Source organism: Phoca vitulina, unplaced genomic scaffold (assembly GCF_004348235.1).
Source record: "Phoca vitulina isolate PV1807 unplaced genomic scaffold, GSC_HSeal_1.0 scaffold8, whole genome shotgun sequence".
NCBI lineage: Eukaryota > Metazoa > Chordata > Mammalia > Carnivora > Phocidae > Phoca > Phoca vitulina.
In genome coordinates, this window is record NW_022589711.1 from 1251585 (window position 1) to 1276159 (window position 24575).

At 37.5% G+C, this 24575-nt stretch overlaps 1 protein-coding gene across 2 annotated transcripts in view; it reads right to left on the reverse strand.

The window, feature by feature from the left end:
* NCAM2 (neural cell adhesion molecule 2) overlaps positions 1 to 23974 on the reverse strand; it is a 517778-nt gene extending 493804 nt beyond the window's left edge. For both annotated transcript variants that reach the window (XM_032406278.1, XM_032406279.1), the window contains exon 1: positions 23667 to 23974. In XM_032406278.1, the coding sequence (XP_032262169.1) occupies positions 23667 to 23721 (55 nt within the window). In that variant the 5' untranslated portion in view covers positions 23722 to 23974. The remainder of the gene's footprint in view (positions 1 to 23666) is intronic.
* Between the last annotated feature and the right edge of the window lie 601 nt (positions 23975 to 24575).

The window sequence follows — 24575 nt, forward strand, 5'->3', positions numbered from 1 at the left end:
CTCTTTGGCCAAGACTTCATATATACTCCTGGGTACACTTCACAAATCAGTTCCCTCTTGACCTACTCTCTCACTCTGATTCACAACAGCTCATACCTCTAGTATTCCCAGTTCATTGGCTATCAACACGGCTTTCTCTGCCCTGGAAGTGTGGCCATATTTCTATTATTTTTCTTTTAAAATGTCCCCTCTTTGTGAGAAAATAAACATTTACATCACAGAATAAATTCCTGGAAGATAAAATATACTGGTCTGATTCCAAGTAAAATTAACACACTTACTTCAAATGCAATAAAGACTCTTATCTTTATTAACAGTGATTTTAGTATTTAAAAAGATAGGAATTGAATTCCTCCAATTAATCACAAAATATTAAAGAAACAGTGGGATACTCAGTATCCTGGAAATGTCTTCTCTGATATAAAGGTACCGCCACTCCTGGAGAGAGAGAACATATTACAACAGTTCTACTCTTTAACTTTTAAATCCTTTCCCTTTGGAATAAAAGACTATAATAGATATTTGGATAAAACACTGGAAACAATCTGGCACATTTAAAATAATTTTTAAAAGCACATGAAATTTTGGCCAAACACATTTTTTTCCATAATATGAACTATTTAAAATTTTTCTACTTAAGTTGAAAGTCAAGTTAGATCAAGCCATACTACTTGCTAGCTGTCAATAATTGAACAAGTCATTTATCCCTTTAAAGGATTTTTTTTTCCTTTTCATTTGTAAAATTAGATTGTTGATTAAAATAATTTGCAACTCTTTCTCTTACAAATAAATATCTCAAGTTGCTCTGTTTTTAATAGGAATTCTTGGAAAACACAAAATCTAACCATCTTCTTTGCTCCAGGGAGAAGTGCATGAGCAAAAAGCAAGGTGCCTGACCCCAGCAATAATGGTACCATAACGGAACTGGTATGTGGGTGGCAGAATAAAACTGGTTGATTTTATGGTTCTTCCTGAGGCAGAGTTTCATTGCACTGTGTTGTTTCAATCAAGTTCTCAGCACTTGGTGGACACCATATAATGAAATTGCATTCACAGGTTGATATCACATTTTGTCACTTATATGGAAATATCACATATTCTTTGTATTATTGCTTTGGGAATAAGTGTATTATTACTGATGCTAGATGGTAAATCCCTTGAGAAAATGATCCAGGGATTATATATATTTTTATTACCCATAGGTTTCAATGGTTGTAAGGATTTGACAAATAGGAATGAGTACAAGATATACAAGGCCAATTCTAAAAAATGCATTTGTGAATTTTTCTTTTCATTATTCATCACTCAAACTTATGTGTTAACACCTTGCTTTAATGTAAAAAATCTAGTAACACTGAACTGTCTAAAAATATGAACTAAACAATAAACACTAAACAATACTTATCTCTTTGATTTATAGTATATATATACACAAATGATATAGATTTCTTCAGTCACATTATTAGTGTATAGAAATGCAACTGATTTCTGTGCATTGATTTTGTATCCTGCCATGTTGCTGAATTGCTGTATGAGTTCTAGTAATTTGGGGGTGGAGTCCTGGACCATTTTCTTACACCATATACAAAGATAAACTCAAAATGGATGAAAGGCCTAAATGTGAGACAGGAATCCATCAAAATCCTAGAGGAGAATATGGACAGTAACCTCTTCAACATTGGCCACAGTGACCTTTTTCAAGACACGTCTCTAAAGGCAAGGGAAACAAAAGCAAAAATGAGCTTTTGGTATTTCATCAAGATAAAAAGCACAGCAAAGGAAACAGTCAACAAAACTAAGAGGCAACCCACGGAATGGGAGAAGATATTTGCAAATGGCATTATGGATAAAGGGCTGGTATCCAAGATCTATAAGGAAATTCTCAAACTCAACACCCAAAAAACAAATAATCCAGTCAATAAATGGGCAGAAGACATGAACAGACACTTCTCCAAAGAAGACATACAAATGGCTAACAGACACATGAAAAAATGTTCAACAAAAAAAAAAAAAAAAAGAAAAAATGTTCAACATCACTAGCCATCAGGGAAATACAAATCAAAACCACAATGAGATATCACCTTACACCAGTTAGAATGGCCAAAATTAACAAGACAGGAAACAAGTGTTGACGAGGATGTGGAAAAAGGGGAACCCTCTTACACTGTTGGTGGGAATGCAAGCTGGTAGAGCCACTCTGGAAAATAGTATGGAGGTTCCTCAAGATGTTAAAAACAGAGCTACTCTATGACCCAGCAATTGCACTACTAGGTATTTACCCCAAAGACACAAATGTAGTGAAAAGAAGGGGCACATGTACCCCAATGTTTACAGCAGTAATGTCCACAATAGCCGAACTGTGGAAGGAGCCAAGATGACCTTCAACAGATGGATGAATAAAGAAAATGTGGTTCATATATACAATGGAATATTACTCAGCCATCAGAAAGGATGAATACCCACCATTTGCATAAACATGGATGGAACTGGAGGGAATTATGCTAAGTGAAATAAGGCAAGCAGAGAAAGACAATTATCATATGGTTTCACTCACATGTGGAACATAAGAAATAGCATGGAGGACCATAGGGGAAGGAAGGGAAAACTGAATGGGAAGAAATCAGAGAGGGGGACAAACCCTGAAAGACTCTGGACTCCGGGAACCTAACTGAGGGTTACAGAAGGGAGGGGGGGGTGGAGGATGGGGTAAACGGGTGATGGGTATTAAGGAGGGCACCTGATATGATGAGCACTGGGTGTTATATGCAACTAATAAATCACTGAAGACTACATTAAAAAAATGATATAGATGAATACAATCTGCTCTGCCCTAAGCTCTTTCCAAGGATGGCTATATGAAATGGTACTATTAAAAAATATCTGGATCTTTCCTAAAATTAGTATGGGAATCATCATCTATTAAACTGTTTAAAACTATCTGGCCTCAGAAGTCACACATTAAATCAATTTTAATCTTCCTTCTGGATAAACAGTATGGTATAATTTGATAATCTGATAATAAAAACTACATATCCTATTTTCTCCTTTACCCAGAAAACTCTGAATTAAATGTAACTTTAAATGCACTAATATAGCTAGTTTTTATTTTTATGCTATTGCCTCTCATGTTCTTATTTAGGTTTTTAGGAGTACTCTTGTATGTATATCTTTCACAGTGTGACCACAGATAAATTTTCACATGTGCAGGTTATAAATCCTAACGCATTTTAAAGTAAATTGAGTATTTAGGAATATTTTATTTTAAATCACAGACATTTTTAGGATGGCTAATTTCTCCTACTTTAACTTTTAGTGTGCTTCTGTTATTGGCAGTTTTGCTTATTTAATTATTGTAAGATATATATTTATATACAAACCATTTCTAACTTTCTGACCTTTATCCTGTTAAAATTAAACTGAAAAGAGATTATAAAAGTTTTGACATTTGTTTCCTCAGAGTGAAACATTAAAAATAATCAAAAATGGATTACCCAGAAATTGTCAATACTCTATAATACTACATGAACACAAATGGACTATTTTTTTTTTTTTTTAAGATTTAATTGATTTATTTAATTGACAGAAAGAGAGAGAGAGACAGCGAGAGAAGGAACACAAGCAGGGGCAGTGGGAGAGGGAGAAGCAGGCTTCCCGCCAAGCAGAGAGCCCGATGTGGGGCTCGATCCCAGGACCCTGGGATCATGACCTGAGCCAAAGGCAGTCGCTTAACCAACTGAGCCACCCAGGCGCCCCACAAATGGACTATTTAGAAAAAATGATTAAATATTTTGCAATTATTTCAAAACATAGATGTTAGAGTATTCTTTGGACACATTTAGTAGTCAGAACGAATTAACTTGGGCGTATTACTAATATAATAGTTTTAAGTAACAAAATAATTCAAATATTTATCTGGGTGGTGCCATTTGAAAAGTCATTCCATATTTTTTATAAGTGAAATAGACTTTTGCTATGGACTATTAAGAGTCGGGGGAAAAAAAAAAGAAATTTAGGTAGGTAGGGAATGCACATTAGTAACTAAAGTATATACCCGAAGATAAACCTCTGGGTTTCTGACTATTATACTTACTTGCTCTCTTCTCTAAAAGTTTGTAAGAGAGATCACTGAGAAGGAAGTGTAAATATTCCTTATTAAATTGCTAACTCAAACTAGTGAATTAATATGAAGGAAAAACACATGAGTTTAATATTTAAGTATATATTTTCAGAGAACTTAGGACAACTTTGATTATTTAATTTATATTTCCACCAAAACTGTTCTAATCAGATAAAAATTTATGTTTGGGGCACCTGGGTGGCTCAGTAGAGGTTCAGTGCCTGACCCTTGATTTCGGCTCAGGTCCTGATCTTGGTGCTCTGCACTCAGCAGGGAGTCCGCCTGAGGATTCTCTCTTCTCTCTCTCCCTCTACCCCTCCACCCGCTTATGTTCTCTCTCTCGAAAATGAATCAATAAATCTTTTTTTGTTGTTGTTTTTTTGGAGGCGGTGGATATATTTTTTTTGGAGGCAATGGATATATTTATAAATCTTGAATTATATGTATATTTATCTTCTTAAAAAATACTCTTTTAAAAAAGAGCAAATATTCTATAACATTTATCAGTAAGATGTGCTAATCTGTGAGTCCTCACAGCCAGATACTTATCTTTTTTATTTAACACAAATTCCTTTTGTCACAGTTTTAAATCTCTACTTTTATTATAAATATAAATAGCACTGTAAGAGCATCATTCATTTATTTTTTTTTCAACAGCTCTTTACTGAGCATCCACTATGTGAATCACATAACACAAAGCCTTTGTCTTAGAATCTGATTTAGAAGACAAGATTAGTGAAATTAAAATACTTTACAACCCAGGACTATATGAGATTATAAATGGGCGGTACTAATCTATATTCCAGGGGTTGATAAGAGAGAAAGGTAGTTTGGAATGACTAAGAAAGGTTTCAAAAATAAAGCAGGGTTTGAGCTTCATTTTATATGATAAACAGAGAATTCAAAACTGCCATCTTATGAAGGGTCTAAAAGCTACCTCTAGAAAATTATTCTGGGATTTTTAGTTGGGGATCAAATCAATCCTTCTACTTTATGTAAACATAATGATCACAATTTGTTCATTGCCCCTCTTTCATGTTTCCATTTCCTTTTGATATGTCTACACCCCAGAGTCTTCATCATCTTGCAGCTCTCTGAACCTGCTGCCCGGGACGTTGCACTCGGTCCGTTAAGCCATCCAGCCCTTCACAGGGAGTGCAAGAGTGGAGAACCAACGTGTCACTGTTAGCTTTGATTTTCAAATGGCACTTTTAAGTAGAGCATGCAGAATGGGTAGCTTTGAATGCTAGGATTTTAGAGTTAAAATCCAGGCACTTGAAAGAAAAGAGTATTTTCATAACAAGTGTCCCTTTAAATATCAGTAACGGATGACTCAGAGCAAAGAGGTTATAAAACATGATCCACAGAGAAGGAAGAGTGCACCTGCTCTAAGGACAGTTCCCCATTCCCTAAAAAGAGAACTGCAACTAGTTGTTGGGAATGATGAAAACAGGTGATTGTCCAGTGTCAGAGAGTTACCTTTTCCTTCTTTGTGTTGTCATTCTTGGTGGGACCCAGAAGGCAACTGGCCAGATTGCCCTACCATCTCTACCACCATAATGTCTACTACTATCACCACTCAGAGATTTGAGAGCAGAACAGGGCTTTTTCTTTGTTTTCTATCTGCAAGCATGCAAAGGGCATGGGCATGACTGACTACAATAAGGAACAAAGATTGGGAAGGTTAGTTGGCCCCAGAGGGCCCAAGGTATGCTCCTCCCCTAAGTCTTCACTAACTCTACTGCAGTGTGCAAGAGATTTAACAAGTTTTCCTATAATTCCTTTATTATGATGCAAATATTAGAGGAGAATATATTGTCACTGAACCACCTTGGCCAGGGAAGGGGATGTTGAAGATCACTAAAGCTTAAATAAACCAGAAAACCCAGCAGCTAGGAGATGGTGCAGGGCGGCGGGGGGGTGTTACCACTAGCTAGGTCATAAGAGAGGAACTGCTAATGCTAAGCCTCTGAGCATATCAGGGTCAGTGGGAGCTGAGGTGGAGCCTTATGCAGTAGTGTGGGAACCACCTGCACTGATCATGTTGTGGAAACAGACTATATGAAACATCAGTGTTGGAGGAGGTCATCAAGAGGACATGACCGCCAGCTGACCCATGAGCTGGCCACAGGCAACTGGAGGCTCCTCACCTCCTCACCAGGCCTTAGTGCACTATGCCAACCATTCCCACAATGGGAGCCATTTTCAAGTACGCGTCCTTGAGAGAACAATGTGTTGGCGAGACCATGTGGTTGGCATCCATGACTGCACCCAGTTCAGGCCTCTATATAGACTTTCAAGATTGTGGCTGGTAGGTGCAGAGATTACTGTCTGTGGGCACTCAACATAAGCCTTGTCTGTAAATTTATTAAACCTGACACCTACCAATCTGCCTCTTTCTTTAGTCTCTTCTTGCCTCCCCCCACCCTGCCATGATATGGGCCAGATTGCAAACCAACAGTCAGTAGTACAGATACTGCCCAAATTCCAGGCAGAACCAAGAGCCGCATTCGAATTAAGAATGGATAAGAGTAGAGAAACAAACAAGGACAATAAGCTTCCCCCTAAACCCAGACACGAGTCTGAGTAGGATTATGGGAAGAGGAGGAAGTCCTTGAGAGCGAGACAGAACTTGGCACTAGATTCAGAATTTAAACAGTTCTCAGTTGGTCACATAATAGATGGTGTAATTATCCTTAATTCCTTGTTCTGCCTCAGTTGTGATGCCCTGCACCATGATAGCAAACAGCTAACAAAGAAAAGCAGCGACCCCAGATACCGTAAAGGTCCCAAATGCCAAACTTACCAGCTGCCATCCACCCTTCACAATGTGTGGGAAAACTAAACAGAATGTAATCAATGGTGCAGTGACAACACAGTTCTCCAAAACTAATAATCACCTCAAAAAAAAAAAAAAAAAAATCTGACATCTTACCACAGCATTGTTTTTCACAGAGCCAAACTCTTTGGAAGCCTTTTAAGGAAGGCTGGTTAACAAATTATTAAAAAAAAAAAAAAATATGTAATTATACCTTGGCTTTAGAGTGATTAATAATGATAGCTAATATTAATTGAACACTTACTATGTAAGTAGTGCTATTATTATCCCCATTTTACAGATGAGAATATTAAGGAATAGAGAAGTGAATCACTTGTTTGCGATCTCTCATTAAGCAAGTGGGTGAACGGGATTTGAATTCAAATTTGCCAGCGTTCAGACTCTGTGCTCTTCACCATCACACAGCCTCTGACATGAAAGAATATTTTGAGGGCTCAAATCATTTGCATGCCCACAAATCAAAGTAAAAATGTTTGCAAGTAAAATTAACAAAACTTTTGCTTTGACGCTAAAGGGAATGTAAAGATATTTAGCTCTAAGTAGAGATCTGGGCTTCACCGAGTATGGAACAGAGCTGGAAATAAAACACAGATGTTGAGTTATTTCTTGAAGACATCATTTGGGCCACAGGATCCAAATTTATTTGCAGGAAACCACTACCAGCTTGTGCATGGGAAAGAGTTTTGCCCCAGCACTAACCAGCCATTGGCCTCAATGGCTGGAACTGCCATGTGCTGGCACGAATTCATTTAGAACCCAACCATTCAGGCAGAACGCTTCAACAACCAGCCACACGATGTGAATTCTGAACACTTTAGAAACAATTTTGACTGGTGTCACCAAACCATAAGGACTAAAAGAATATCAAAGACATCTTTTAAAATGGGACAATTCAATGCCATTTATAGAAAAAGGAAAGCTCTTCTCAAAACACTTTTATCTCCATAAAACCATAAACCAGTCAATGATAAAGTTAATAGACACTATTTAATTTGAACACTATTACTTGGCTGCAAATAAGTAAACTCAGTTGTCTTGAATACCTGCAAATACAGAATGTTTTATATGAAAAACATTAGCAACATATCTCACAAAAGCTCTTTACACAAATGAATTTGTTCTCTGTCATCAGAAATAGAAGCAGATTATCTACTTAGTAATCCTCAAAAGGGACATGACAATCAAACACAGATACAAGAGAATGTGTATCTACATTTTATGATCCAATCCTTACTGTGATATTACAAACATGTTAAACAATTTGTTCAGCAGCTTTGAAACAAATGTTATAACTCAGTTGTACAGTGCAATGTAAAAGAGAGCATAACACTGCAAGAAACTTAGCAGCCCTCATGTCTGCAGTTACAAATTGGGGAAAATGAAAATGAAGAATTTTTCAAGCATGTGCATGCATTTCAATCACAGTCCCTGAGCTGGAACCAAAGCATCCATGTTCCAAATGCTGATTTTATCTATATTCAGGGAATATGTTTTGACGGAAAACATCATAAATTATGAATGTTTGTGTACTGGGAGTTTGTTTAAAAAAATAAGGTGGGAGAGCTGTTTAGCTGTTCATTTTGTATAACAGAGAGACAACAGATATTGTTTTGTAGTCTTGAGAAATTAAACACTAGCTAATTAGTCTTCAGTTACACTAAGTGTGAATAATAAGTCCAATGTTTTATCGTGGAGTACATTTTCTTCTTAGAGGCAAAAAGCAGCAAAGAACAAATCACTTAAAATATTCATGAATTTCAGCCCTAATGAAAATAATGGAATAAATATATCAAGCATTTTGACACAGCATGGAATGATGGAATGATTTTCCAAGGTTTTTATATATATATGTATACGTAGGTGTACACACACACACATACACACATACACACACACACACACACACACACACACTCCCCCCCCCATTCTCTCTCTATATATAATTTTATATATTTGGCCATTCATAAAAACAGTGTTGGTGAGAGTACCTGGCATGGGGGTGGGGGATGGGGAGAAGAAGAATAGCTTTCTAAGAAAAAGTAATTACAGAGCACACACAGAGTTTTATACCCTAAGCATCTTAATCTCTATTCTGCCTTTTAATTCACTGTGTAGTCTCAGGAAGAAACCATCTAGAGGCCAGGAACTGGTGTGGTTCACATCTTGGTCTAGGCATGTAGTAGATTAGCACCCTGATTAGTGAGTTTACTCATTTCAATACTTAGCCTGTCTCATCACTCAATATCAAACCAATATTTTGTTTTCAGTGTCCATTTCTCTTTCTAAAGGAGACCCTGGCCTCCATTTCTATTTTTCATTCAACTCTTTCAGAAATCAAATGAATATTTTTCCTTGGCCCCCTTAAATTTGAGAACATTATTCTCCTGTCTAGTTTGGAGGAAAAAAAGCAATGAAAATGAAATATATTTCCTTTAAAAAATTAACTTCTTTGATATCATAAGATTCTGGAAAACCAGTCAGGTTTATATGATTTGTTTTACCCCAAATCTTTTACCCCAGCCATGCCACACATACATACATACATACAGTCTTCAAACACTGTCTAGCAGGAAGCACTCAAGCCCTCAAATTCAAAGTATGTCTTTAGTCAAATCCCACTTTGGCCACTTTATAGCTATGTGACCTCAGGTAAACGGTTTTATCACACTCTCTCTTAATTTCATTATCTGTAAAATTTAAAAAAAAAAGATAGTAAAAGATGTGTAAACACAGATATTAAATAAGATCAAGTATATAACAGCTTTTTCAGGAGACTTCCCAGGATATACCCTGTTCACAAAGGAAGTTAGTATCCTTACCTACCATTCTTCAACGCTAACGATAGTAAAACTATGCCCAATGTTAACAGTTTCCTTTTACAGCCACCTGGCAAGGAAAGAGGACTCTGTTGCCAGCCAGCTGGGGTTCCAATCCCAACTCTGCCACTGAGTAGCTTTGTGAGTTTGACAGGTCATTCAAACACTTCAAAATCTGTTCCCATCCTCTTCTCTAAAACAGAATCATCCTCACAAGTAAGTCTGAAGAATTAAATCAGATCACACATACAAAGTACATTGAAACGGCACACCGTAAGTGCTTAATAAATATTGACTTCTGACATAGTTTACATTCTTTGTCAAAAAGGGCCCCCTCAACATCTTTGTGGCAGACACATCTGACCATCCACTGCACCCTATTTCTTCTCCCGCGTTCTTCAGTAAATGAACACTGAATTTGATGGAACAATCAGACGCTTCAAGGGAGGCTGACCCTCCCCTCAGAAACAGAAAGGAGGTGATTCATCAGGGGAAATCATGGTGATGACATTCTCCTCACCAGCCATTAGTTTAGGGGAGTTTCTATGATACAATTCTAGCCAATGAGAACTGAGAGAAGTCTGCGGATGATATATGAGAATGTATCCTTTTTTTGTAATACAAGGCCAGTGACATATTTATCTTTCCTAACTTAAGATTTTATTGTAGAAGAACGTGATACATGAAACTGTTGCAGACAACTTTCTTCCATAAAGTCGAGGAAAAATAGCAAAAACCAAGGAGAAACATGCAGTCCCAACCTGCCTCCAGATGATTTCTTACATGCTATAATAGATTTTTATTTTTAAGCCCTTCTAAATGTATCCTTTTCTTCTTTGACCCGAAAAGCATCCTAAACTGATGTAATTTCATTATGAAAGTATTCAGTAAGTCAATCACAAACTGATGACTTACTGAATTATTCATGACTCCAGTTTTTACAATAAGAGCAGCCATTTAAAAATATAGTTTATATTTAAATATTAATGCTATATAGTCCTTAATGAATTACACTAACCTGGACAATCAAACTGCCCCACCTTGCAACCACCATGAACCCAATATTTCTAAATCCTGTTAGTTCTCTATGCTCATTAATGTTTTAGGCCCCTAAAAGATTTACTCATTTGCTAATTGGTAGTCATTCACCTAGAATTTAGCCATTCAAAAGAAATAGCCAGAAAGAGTGGTAAAAACCTGAAACTAAAGCTACTCCTAGTACTTCCTTTTTTCCCTTCAGCTATCCCTTGCTGCTTCGAAGGTACCATGTTTAAGTCAGAAAAATGAGTAAAGTTTTAGAACCAAATATTAGCTAAATTTGAATTTTAAGTCCTTGACTTATTAGATGCCACTTAACTTTTAAGAAATTCAGTTCCCTTATCTGTAAAATAATACTTCAGAAATCCCATATATGTTGTGAATATAAAAATGAGGTAACCCATAAGAAAGTACTCTGCACGGTGACTGACAGATTTTTTTTCCGACATTCTCCCCTTTACCAAACTCTAACCAGGCTCCGCTGAGCTCTCTTCACAACTAGGTTTCAACCCTGACCTATAAAGATTTGAATGAAGCATTAACATTATTTTTAACAGCTCAAGGATGCATCCCTGGGATGACTTAAAGTGCCTGAGAAAACTCAAGGCTGCCAAAAGACTTTCCTGTTTGTTTATGTCCACACCTCAAGATAGGACCCCTATCTCCCAATCTCTGTGGGAGGGTAAGAGCCTAACTTTGATAACCACCAGTTAACAAACTCAGGCGGTTTCAAACAGACCAAACCACCTCTTCCTGCTTTTTGTAATTTTTTCACTTCCCTGACTCTACTGAGCCCCCATGTACCTTCCTCCCTATTTCTTCATTGTCTCTTTAAAACACCCGGTCACCTGGTCACCTCTATACAAAGCAACACTAGGCTCTTTACCCTATTGAATAGAGTAATATCCTTCCTTCCCAATATGGTAAATTACTGATTAAAATCTGTCCTTAACCACCGTAACTAGTGTCTTGCTTTGTTTATCTCTGACTCTTCCCTCATTCAATTAATTCATGAAATATTTACAAACAGACACTGTTCCTTGAGGGCACAAGGTTGTCTGTAGTCCCTCTCTGTTTAGGTGGGCATCTCCTTCTCCCCTTGCATACATATAACTGTCACCCTTTATCCCAGCTCTTCAAAGTCTTACCCTACCACTCCTTCCTTCCTTCCTTACCTTTTAGCTGATGAATCACCCCCAAAACAAAACAGTACTTGATCTTTACTAATAGTATTTACTTTCCTTTCTCATTCTTAGCTCCCTGCATGCCTTTCTGCTGAGTCAGAATATGTCCTGGAGTCACAATTAGTCAAAGACAATTTACACTTCTTAGGACAACTTCCCTTCTCCCATCATAAATCCACTTGCAGGTACATCACCTGAGACGTGCAGACTTCTAAATGAGGAGCTGAGAGGGAGCCAAATGGGAAGAGACAAGTGAAAGTTAACAAGTCCCCTGCCCCACCATAGTCAGTAAGGTTAATCCTTTGATTTTCCTAGCAAGAAGGAGCGACATTCTGCTTGAAGAAGTCATCCTTCTCCAAATAATCTCTTTAATGCACAGAGTAGGATGGAGGGTATTTTTAATAAAATGTTTCATACAACAGAAACAGAACAAGAACTTGAAAGAGAAAATACATTAGAAACTTAGGGTACTTCATAATTACTCAGGATTCTGTACTAAGTATTATTTAAATATCATGAGAGATCAGATGAGATCGTGAGAATACTAGAGTTGAATACTTCCTATCCACTTTGGATATGATCGTGAAGGTTTTCAGTAAAGTACAGAGAATGACACAATATCTTTCAATAACCTATGCTGAATTTTGTTGCTAAATTGCCGACCACGCACAATGCCCACAGAGATAAAATTCATTAGCATGGGGCTCATGAGCCGGCTCTGAAACAAAATGACTCACGTGGATAACCAATTAAAGTGATCATACATTATGTGAAATTTGGGGGCGGGGGGATGAAAGTAAAAAAATGGATGAATCAGAAACAGCGGTCATATCTCTAATTGCAAACTGTGTTTCAAGTTAGAAGTGGCATACACAATACCAGTAACATTAGGGGATAAATGGAAGGCAGACAAATAAATAGGTGATAAAGACATTCTGGAGTATCTGAAAATGTATTTTGTCCAATTAACTTAAATGCTCTTACCATTGAAATCAGACATAGAAAACATCATAAAATCATGACAAAACATGGCTACCAGACAAGAAAGCAAGTTTTTAGGTTAAGCTGAACTTCCTTTTTTAAAAAAAGAAACAAAATCCAAGTGCCTATGAAAAAATAAGGCAAAATACTCTTATCTTGCTTGTCTTCCTATACATATAGTTTAAAATTGGCTTCCAATAATCATTGACTGAATAATCAACTTTTAATTAACCCCAGGGATTATCTTGATTTCTGAGGACTTTAAATATTTGTTCTATTGACAAATCAGGCATTTACTATTGACAATATTTAATCTGTTTAATTATACCATTATCAACATATTATATCTCCCTCATTTATTTCTATGTATTGAAGACTTTGAAACCTCAACAACATAATGGTCTCCTATGTCTTAGATAAGGCTTTAAAAAAACAAATCTTATAGCAAGATTTAAAAGTCTGCTTTATTCCTGGTCTAATTTATTTTCAGTACAGGAGATAAGGCAGGTTATCTTTTCTTTCCTTCTGACTGTATTATTTTATAGATACTCAAATATTTATTGAAGGCCTATCACATGCAGTAGTGATATAAACAAAATTATTAGAACAAATACCCAGACCAACAGATAATATATTCCCAACAGTCAAAACTAAATATATTTTTATTTATTTTTTTATTTTATTTTATTTTTTTAAAGATTTTATTTATTCATTTGAGAGAGAGAATGAGATAGAGAGAGAGAGAGCATGAGAGGGGGGAGGGTCAGAGGGAGAAGCAGACTCCCTGCTGAGCAGGGAGCCTGATGTGGGACTCGATCCAGGGACTCCAGGATCATGACCTGAGCTGAAGGCAGTCACTTAACCAACTGAGCCACCCAGGCGCCCCAAAACTAAATATATTTTTAAATAGTTTGTTTTACTCCTGCTGGGTAATATTTAAATATTCATTTAGCACGTATTTACTAAACATCTACTATGTTTCAGGACTACACATACGAATTTACAGTGAACTCCCTAACCAAGTGCATTGTATTTAATGGCAAGCCAGCATGGAAAGGCATTCTTGCTCTGAGGGAGTTCACAAAGAAGGTCACATACAGTTACAGTTTAGTCTGACATGCAGAATTCAGGTATATTACCATCTATGATTGTGTGTTCAGTGTCTTGCACATTGACTGGGTATGTATATGTGTTGAGAGAAAGAAAAATGTCTTCAGTGATGAAATGGCTGAGCTGAGTTTTGAAGAAAAATAATAGGAATTGTCCGAGCAAAGAAAGTTAAGAAAAGTGTAAAATAAATGAGCTGTGTTGACACAGGGCCCAAGTCTGGGAATTTTAGAAATGGCACAAAAGTGTTCGGTGTTCATAGTAACAAGCACGGGGCTAAGAAAACAGGATCCTGCAAGTGAATAAAAGGTAGACGTCTTAACAGTTCTAAGTCAGGAATTCCCAAATAAGTCAAGTGAAAGGGAGTCCTCTAAAATGAACAGCATGTATCCTGTAAACACAGTCCAAAAGTAACTTTGAAGGGCAGAGTAACATAAAGTATCTACTCTACCACAAAGTTATTTCTGAGAATTGCTCCATTAATAGGAGTAAAATGTATTTCTGTAAAAGCACAGAGGTTACAATAGGAAAAATGCTGCATCTAGAATAAAATATTTATATCAAGTTCTAAACCAACCATTTTTCAAGAGTTTCTTCTTGGACAAGTAATTTGATATCTTCGAGGTTCATTTTCCTCTTTTCTAAATCGGGAATAGTATCTACATTTCAGGGTAATCGTGGGACTTCAAGTAGATAAATTTAAGTTGACCATCACAGTTTTTGTTAACTAGTACGTCTCGTTATATAATATGTATATTTGAAATCATTAAATTCTATAATGTAACTCTAACCCTTGGATAATTCGAAAATTTAACCTAGTTTAAAATATTAGTATATAATCTATACAATAGGCAGGGTGAAGCCAGTGATTTTGTGATAAAGAGTATGAAAAAGAATTGAACAGGATTGAAAATGTACTTAATTTCACTTGGCATTAGAAACATTAGAAAATTATAAATGGTTTATGTAAGTAAATAAAGAAAATTTAAAAAAAACAGGTCAATATCATTGATCAGTAGTTTGACAAAGATTATGGCATATACTTCATGTTATATTTTAATCTTCACATAATCTGTGTTTCAGATTTCTCTCATCAATGACACAAAGCTATCACTAGAATATAAAGATGCAACCGCTCTGCTCAGGCGGTATATTCAATATTTGTCATTGGTAGATAATAATAATCAGAGATAAATTAAGGAGGGCAATAAATATAAAAATAATCAGAAAGAGTAGTATTGTAGTTATTAAAAAGCTGGTTGAGAATGGACAAGTTATAATATTAGAAAAACTGTCCACAACCCTCATTAATACTTAGAACAAAGTATATGTGTGCTTATTTTCTTAAATTAGGATGTACTCTACTGTAAGTCTTAGCTTTATTACATCGGTTTATTTTACAAGTGGTGGCATGCGTTTCTATGCTAACACCATATTTGCCTCCCTGAAAAATGCTGGTGCCTGCAAAATTACGCAGTAAAAAATATCACGGCTTATGGGAAAAGACAGGATTAGAGGTCAGAAAATTCCAAACCTACAGAAATGTGTAACCAAGCACTAACAACAACCATAATAATCTTAATTAAAATACCAGAAGAGTTAAATCTTTAATGATGCTTGTACCTAGCATTTGTATCTTCTTTCAAGATGCAAGGCCTGAAGGACATTCATTCTAAAATGAAAACTATGATCCAGGATGTAGCCTTTAAAAAAGTAAAAACAAATATATCATTTTAACACAGGAGAAAGTGACTTTCCAGTTTTTTTTAGCTGCACTCTTAGTATTTCCAGATACATAATATACAGGAAATCAAGATGGTTCTTAAACTGCTAAACAAACAAATATTTGCAGTAAAAGAAAGCACTTGAGTTGATTTTTCATATTTTCATATTTTTCACTAACATCTTCATAGATTGCTAAGGCTTTCTCTTTATAGTGAGAAAGCTTGCTCTTAATCACTTCAAAATTAATGAGCTGAAGAAGTGATATATGGAACAACACAGTTCCTGCATCATCCCCCTATTAACCAATCCTGTATCAAAGAAACACGCAAACAAAGGAACCGAATTATATCTTAAACGCGTAGGCTGCACTTTGGCTGCGACTTTGGGTGTCAGCCACAGAACATACTCAGAACATGCTCAAGGCCAATCCGACACTCTCAATCTTAAGACATCATCTATCAAAGGTGATTTTATCAGGATTAAATGAGACAATGAGTGAAAATGCCCAGCACAGCTCCCTGGCATTCAGTAGGCACTCAAAAATATTAGTTCCCTTGAAGACTAAGAGAAAAATGTCCAATTCTATATATTTCATATCAAAATTTTTGATTTTAGTTTATTTTCATTTCATTTTTATTTTCTTATTTCTTCATGTTTTGTTTCCCCAGAATAAAAAAAGAAAAATAAAGCTATGCATAAGCAGTGAAAATGAATTAAGAATATATAATAAAAGAAATTTGACCTACATGCTTCTGAAATTTTACTCAAAATTCCAGACACACACATACCAAATAATATTAGAGCAAACAGTGATGGAAGAACAAGAGAACAAAGTTAAATAAAAGTGGAGAAAAATTCTGAAATGAAAAGATCAACAGCTGGCCTTTCCAAAGTTACTGATGACATTTCTATCTAGATGTTCCATGGATACCTCAAACTCAACTATCAATGTAGAAAACTACAAACAAGCAAAACAAAAACAAAACACCTCTTGCCCAAAATAAGTGGTCTTATTTATTTCCCTATTTCTATTAAGATAACCATTCTTTCTGTCAAAAAGGCTTAAAATTTCAGGTACCACCTGCTTCCTAATTTCTCAAATCGAATGCCTTATTAAAATCCAATAATTTTTCCAGAGAAACATATGACATGACCCCTCAACTCCTTTTTCATTTCCCTCTGGTCCACCCCATGCATGGCCAGGAGACTTAAAAACAAAACAAAACTTAAATCTTGTTCTTTTCCTGCCCAAACAATGGCTCCTGAAGATCTACACCTGAGTCAAGCTCAGCCTGACCTCAAGGCCTTTCTGCCTCTCAGTGCCACCAATATTTCCACAATCGAGTCCAACAACTCACCTTTCCAAACTCTTAAATTAATTAATTGAATTGTTCTGTCCTCTGAACACTTGGAGCATCCTTTCTTACAATGTGTTCACCTGTTGTTAACTCCTTGTCTTATCTTCTCCATCTTCCATGTTGAATCCCCTTCTGCTTCAGTGAATGGCAAGGTGGAGTCCTGGTTAAAGGGCAAATCTTTGTACCTGTCCTGAGTTAACATCTTTGTTTCCTGGCTGTGCAAACTTAGACAGTTATTTAAATTCTCTATGCCTCATCGCCCTCAAGTGTAAAAGGGGAATAGTAGTACAATTAATAATTAGAGGGCTGTTGTACATATTAAGCTACTTAGTACATGTAAAGTACTTACAATAGAGCCTGGCAGTTAGCAAACACTCAACAAATTTTAGCTCTTTCTAGGTTTTGAATTCCTAAGGGCTTATTTAGACCCTTTAATTTTTAATTAATTATATATCTTTTCTCATTTTGCAACATTTTGTTGACCAGTTAACTGATCTCTCATATGCTTACTTGGCTTTTACATTTTTTGCCTTCTCAACTATCAACGTTGAATTCTATGCACTACCCCTTCCACACACATGCAAATTTTCAAACGAATACATTAAACACATTAAAAAGTAGGCATTGAAAATCTAATCCTAATTCCAGATAACTCCTAACTATAATTGATATAGGCAAATCAGGTAATTCCTCTGTACCTCGATTTCTTCATCCATAGAATAGTTAATAGTCCCTTGAATTCTTGCTGATGATTCGTTACAAGGAGGTGAATGCACTTTCAGCCAGTGGTCTATAGGGTTACAAGATGCTGCCATTATAATCATTGTAAGGCCTGAACAAGTATTTGTTAATTGATTAACTGACAAAATGGCACAAAATTTAAATACTACCATTACTTTGAGCTGAAGGAATGTTAATTTTTTTAAGCTGCTGCAAAAGTTTGGTATTCAGGGAACTGAATTAAGAGTTTAGAGACCAGAGTTCTAGCTACTATTTGGATCTTTAGTGAATCACTTATCCTAATCGTGTGCCCATCCTAAGCCTCTCCTCGACTAATACCAACCTGGTGTTGGTCCATAAAAGGGATTTATGATACAATAAGAAACCCATTCCTCAAGACCCTTTACTGCCATCTGCTGGAAAATTGTGAAAATAAATATGTATTCTAACACCACGACTATGAGTGGCGCCCCCTGGAGTTGTTCATCACACAACCTCTACAACCATTCCTAGGAATGCTGCTGAATAAGGTGTCTGAGGCACTATAGGCATTAATAAATGATAAATGAGTAAATGATGAATGAGCCACCCTATCAATGAATTAGATTATCCCCCCCCATATGTATTCCTATTCACAGAGAAGTTTGCAATGACTTAAGAAAAAAATTGAATAAATGGAATGTTTTTAAACCATGGGCAGATTTGTCTGTATTCATAATATACATCTGGCATAATAATGTCTGGCACAGTAGGGCTGATATTTTATAGGAGCCCTACACATACCTATTATCACAATTGCTCCTCATGGCAGTATAGCAACTATAAGATATATTTATGTCAGATTTTTCAAATAAGCACATGATGGCTCTGAGAGTTTAAGTTACTTCTTCAAAGTTAAAAGACTTAATGGTCTAAATCTTGATTTCAAATCCAGTGTTCTTTCCCCCTTCCTGCTAATTTTAATAACAAAATGGAGCCAAGAAAATTCTGACCAACTGACCTGAAATCCTTAAAACTGTCATCTGTTGATCGTTACATTCGTAAATACTCTTAAAATTCCCTATCATACCTCTTAACTATTTAAATTCAGACAAGTCTGTTTCATTCGATCATAGCTTTCTAAAATGCCTTGTAATGGCTGATGAATTGCTAGTGGCCCAAGTGAATATGTGACACCAGGAAGTACATCGATAGCCATTTGGAACCAGCACTATTATAATTGTAACAATGTAAATAGTTAAAAGTTATTAAAATATTTTAAATAGTGCCATAGAGAAGCACTTTTATTTGCTGAACAATTAAAGATACCTTGGCTCTATGAAGTTCAGGAAGATTACATTTAATAAAAGCATAAAAGCACTGGGTGCATCTCAAAGTGTTCTCATAACATATAATTTGGAAAATTAAAACTATTTTATAAACTTTTAAATAGGTCTATCTTCAATACAATTGGTATAGTATAAAGGGCACAGGGAATTTAGAATCTAGATTAATAAAACTTGAAAAACAATGATATCCCCCTTGTCAGAATATTAAAATTATTAAATTAATTTTGCACAACACCCAGAGGACTCATTTTATTCTGGACCAAATAAAAAACAAACAAACAAACAAAAACAAAAGCAATTCAAACTTGCGCTACCACTTATCAAGCACTTCCTTCATGCTTTCAAAAGTTCACTGCTATGAGAGTGACCCTGAGAACAGATAAATTAAAATCTTTTTCCAAATGTCAAAAGCCAGAGAGAGCAGCAGTACTAGTTCCGTGGGGCCTTCTGATTGGCAACCTTGTTTCCATTCGTATTCCTGCCTCCCAAGGAAATAGACAAAAACAAATGACACTGTTAGGCTTGGTTACCAGCTTCAATTTCTATAGCTCATTTCTCAGTCCTATTACAAACTAGCTTTATGTCTGAAAGAAAGCCATTTTATTTACTAAATTATATGAAATTTGACTTTCTTCTTGTACTGAATGAGGTTATTTTCTTCCATTAATTGCTTCTCTAATGGGACATTACCTCTGGAAGAACATTAGCCCACTGTGTCACTGAAAAGACTCACTGGACCCCCGGGGCCCACCACCTTCCCTTCTTGCTCTCCTGGGCTCCAATTCAGCATTAGAAACTAAAGTAGCCAAATGCTCTGCTTAACTCCTTTGACATAAAGCAGGAAAGGAAATCCTCTGGGTTGTTCATTGACAATAACAATATTAATTCACACAGCCTATCTTCTCTAAGTGCAAATGCATATGGAGTTGATTCAATAGAAACGTTGCAAAAGAGGCTGACATCAACAAATTAGAGCAGACTAGATTAAAAAGGACGTGAGAGAGGCTGACTGTGTCACAGCCTACACTGAAGACAGGTTTGTGGAGACCTTCCTATAGAAGTGAAACTCATAGTCACCCACATACTAGTAGTCCCCCACACACCTACACTTCCTGGAGAAGTGAAACCAGTAGTCACCCACACACCCACCCACCCACCCACACACACACCCATGCTTTATTTTTAGAAGGTACACTTCTCTAATGAAGGATGACTTATTAGCACTTCACCAGAGAGAGAAAATGTAAGCAGATGCCTGTAAGTTCAACTAATTAACTGGGCAAGTCACCTCCCTCTCCCCATGATTTTGACTTAGGCAAGTGTTCTGACCGTATGGTTGAACTGGATTGCAAAAGAGATGAACAGCTCTGTTCTTACCTTACAGTTTCATACAAAAATCCTTCTATTTCATACATATAAGCATCCAGTAATAGATGTTTATTATAATCACACTTGAGTAATTTTTAAAAAGGAGAAGACAATAATTTTAGAAAGTGTTAAAGCTTCAGGAAAGCAGCCCAGACGTATTACGGTTTGGGAATTGGGATTTACATAGATCCAAACAGCAAATGCACTGTGAATCACAGACTCAGGTTATTACTTGAGATTTATGATGACAGAAACTGTGACCAAGTTCTGAATACAAAGAAAAATAGTTGCCGAAGTTAAGAGTTATAGAATCTCCTTTCCGTTGACAACTAAATTCAGACTTGACAATTAAATCCCAGCCTTACTTCATTAGATATTAATCTTGCAGTGGAAATGAGAGGCTTTTAAAGAAGCATTTCTGCTATAATAAAAAAAGGCTCTCGCTACAGTAGAACAATAATGTTGTGTTGAAAGTTAGAACTATTAGACCTTGTTAGCTAATTATGGTATTGGCATCCACTTAAGTTGCTCAGTTTTTCACTTCTGTCATTTTCTGCTGTTCAACTGCTGCAGTTCAAAACGTTTTGACTACTTAAAAGGGAATACATCACCGTTGCCTTTCCCCAGTCTAACTGCACACCACTTTCCAAAGCAATAGCTTCAATCATGCTTCATAAAATCCCCTGCAAGTATATTGTTGGAAACATAAATCAGCAAGCTGGGATTTTAGTATTTCTAAGGCAAGCCCAGGGATCACTAACTGGAGGCTTTTCCATGGCCTCATTTATAAAAGAATAAACAAAATTATGAGTTACACTAGATGCCTTTTTTTTCAAAAACTGCTCCAGTGGTGTGTCTGATACTTGCTTCTGCATCCTTAATTGGAGGACAAAACACTAGCATAGGAGAATTGGACTCCAGGATCAGGATTGCTGTTTCCCAGCATCTCCGACTTCATTAGGACACATGGCACAGAAGTACTACATGTTCAGTTTCACAAAAGCTAGGTCTCTCTGATATGCATCTACACCTCTATGAGTGCCATGCATTTTTAAATCGCACTAGATAGATATGTAGAATGATGCTCTCCTCCTTCCCTGTTTCATTACAGTGAATATAGGCTCCCTTTCAGGCATGCTTTAGTTTTAGAGCCCCTCTGTACAATCACTCTGCATTCTGAATTATAAATTAGGGGAATCACAATTTCAGATATGTCACATATACAGACCCAAATTAAATTGTGTCTGCATATAGTATTTAAACATTCCTAGATTTCTCTTTTGTCCCCCAAATTCCAACACACTTAGTGTCCATAAATGTAAATTCACAGACTCCACCACGGAGATATATTTCTTCTCCAAACCAGTCACAATGTAATCGTAAGTCTGCATAAACTTGCTTTCTATTATGCCCCCATTTTACTCCACACTAGCTACACTCGGTTAATTGCAGTGGTATTTTAACTGCAATTTTCAGGGACTGCTTCTTAGGATTCACTAATACCTGTCTATGTTATAAATGAACAGTTAAACATAATCAGCAGCTCTGCAAAAATAAAAGCAGCATATCTGTAGGGCATAAAGTATATGTTGATCTTTGCTAAAATAGTGATTAAATTAACCGGGCTAATATCAGCTTCAGATGGATATATCTGCAATTTTGCTATGACTGAAATTTTGCATACTTTATATTATTAAGGGGAAATGAGCAGCATCTTACCAAGACACTTTATAAACTATAGCAACATTCAGTTTTGCATTCTGATTTCTGAACATAAAATCTGCATCCAATCATGTTTCATCAGCCACTAACACTATATAGCTTTAGGGAGGTGAGGGCAGAGAAAGGAAGGCTTCATATCCAAAATGTCAAGCCCTGCTGAAGAATGATAGAAGGACCCAGTGAGTGTGGAAGAACAGAAACCATTTCTGGGTTTAAAATGGAGTTCTACCACCCCCTGCTGGACCAAATGAGCAACACAGAAGAGGCTAGAAAATGCTTAGAATCGAATATAGTGGAGATATTTTAACTTGTCTTGTAATTTATGTTTTCTCAAAAAACAATTTTCACACCATACTAATAATATAACATCCTATGCAACTACCACACGTCACAAAATTACATCTATTTTCTTCTTCTTTAAAGACTTCCACCAATGCATGTTTTAGCATTTTGTGTTCCCAATTAAATGTCCAAACTTGTCTGGACAGTTGAAAATGCTTCCATTTATTATAAATATATTTTATGTGAACATGGACTATCCAAACAAAGCAAGATAAATTCAGATCTATCTCTATATAAACAGAGGTAGCTTCCACAAATTCTCTCAGGTTATTTTAATAAGCTATTCATTTTTTTTTTTTTTTTTTTCCTCAAGAGGTAAAAATCTCACCAGTTCTCCACAAGCTAAAACATCCCTTACAGGTGTAATCACAATCTGACGCTATAAAAATTTTCAACCTTGATGTATTAACAAGGGTGGGGGTGCTGAAAATGAATGACTGCAACACATGCCTAGTTTTATCCATTTGCCGTCTTACACACAACATCCATGGCCCCTCTCTTAGTTTCAATAGAAATAAACCATCATCGTTCACTTCCTAGTCAGGAACTGGGGTCTTGGGAAAGGGGGGGGGGGAGAGTCTCTAAGAATTGAATTTCTTGCACACGAGAGAGATGTCACAAACGAGTTTAATGCTGATAGTTTTTGCTGCTTCTGTAAAAAAATCGTCGTTCCCTTTCCTTCCTCAACCTCAGATATTTAACTGTTAATACACACCAACATACTCATCCAATTTTTGATAATGAAAATCAGAGCAAGCCAAGATCCCAGAAAAAGAAGCAGTTTGCCTCGATCTCCTGCTCACTGATGCCAATCTCCAATTCTGTATTTTCTCTTATTTAAGGGTCTCCACAGAACAGATATAATTTTTAGCGGCAGCTAAAATAAACAGTGAAAATAACAACAACAACAGTAACTATAACTTTAGTTCTTTCATTTAATTCTTCTTGTATCTCCCTCTGCCTCTCTTGGTTGGGTGGAAGGGGGAGGGAAAGTAAATGCAATAAAGCACCACACTCCTACCTTGCCCGCTACTGACAAGCAACCCGAGCAGGTAGAAGGAGAGGAGGAGGCTCATGTTCAGGACGTGACACTGGAGGACAGTTCCAAAGTTATTAAGTCCAGCCCTGGAGAGAGAACCTTCCGCTGCCACGGCCGCCTCAGCTAGAGCCGCCGCCGCTCCCGGGGTGCCCCAGCCGCCCGCAGCCCGCGCGCTCCTCCTCGCAAAGTGACTGCAAGCTCCGCTCCTTGCCGCACTATATCCAGGCAGCTGCGGCGGCGGCGGCGGCGGCGGCAGCACCAGCAGCAGCGGCCGCCGCGGCGGCAGCACAGCCGGGCGGGGAGGGAGGCGGGGGCGGGGGCGGGGGCGCGGGGTGGGGAGGCGCGGCTGAGCTGTATCCCTCCGCGCCGCACGGCGGCCGCTTCTCTCGCGACGCGCGGCCCCAGGATTCGTCCGCAGTCGAGCTTGGAGAAGCGGGTTCGGTTCCCGGTGCCTCCAGCTAGAGTGGCCGCTGCGATCGGGCTGGCACGAGCACGTTTGCGAGTGGCGACCGCACGCTCAGCCTGACGGCGACCCGCACGTTGCGGACGCCCCTGGGCTGAGGAGGGAGGGCAGCCTGGAGTTCCTGCGCCGCCGGCCAGTTCGCGGAAGCTTGAGCTGTTGCTGATGCTGCAGGCGGCTACCCGGCCCCGGGCTCTAAGCGCGCCCGGACTTAGCGGGAGCGGGGAATCTGAGTGCGGGCGGTGTATTCTGCCGCTTGAATTCCTCCAAGGGCGTGGGAGGGGAAAGATTCTGTCTCTCCCAGGCCTTCCCTCTCGCTCAACCCTTCAGCAGGCTGCCCCCTTCCCACGCTTTCCACTCTGCCGCGGTAGAGGGGAAGCAGTTGTCCTCTAGTGTCTACACTGCCTGTCTCCTCCCTCTGTAGAGGGTAG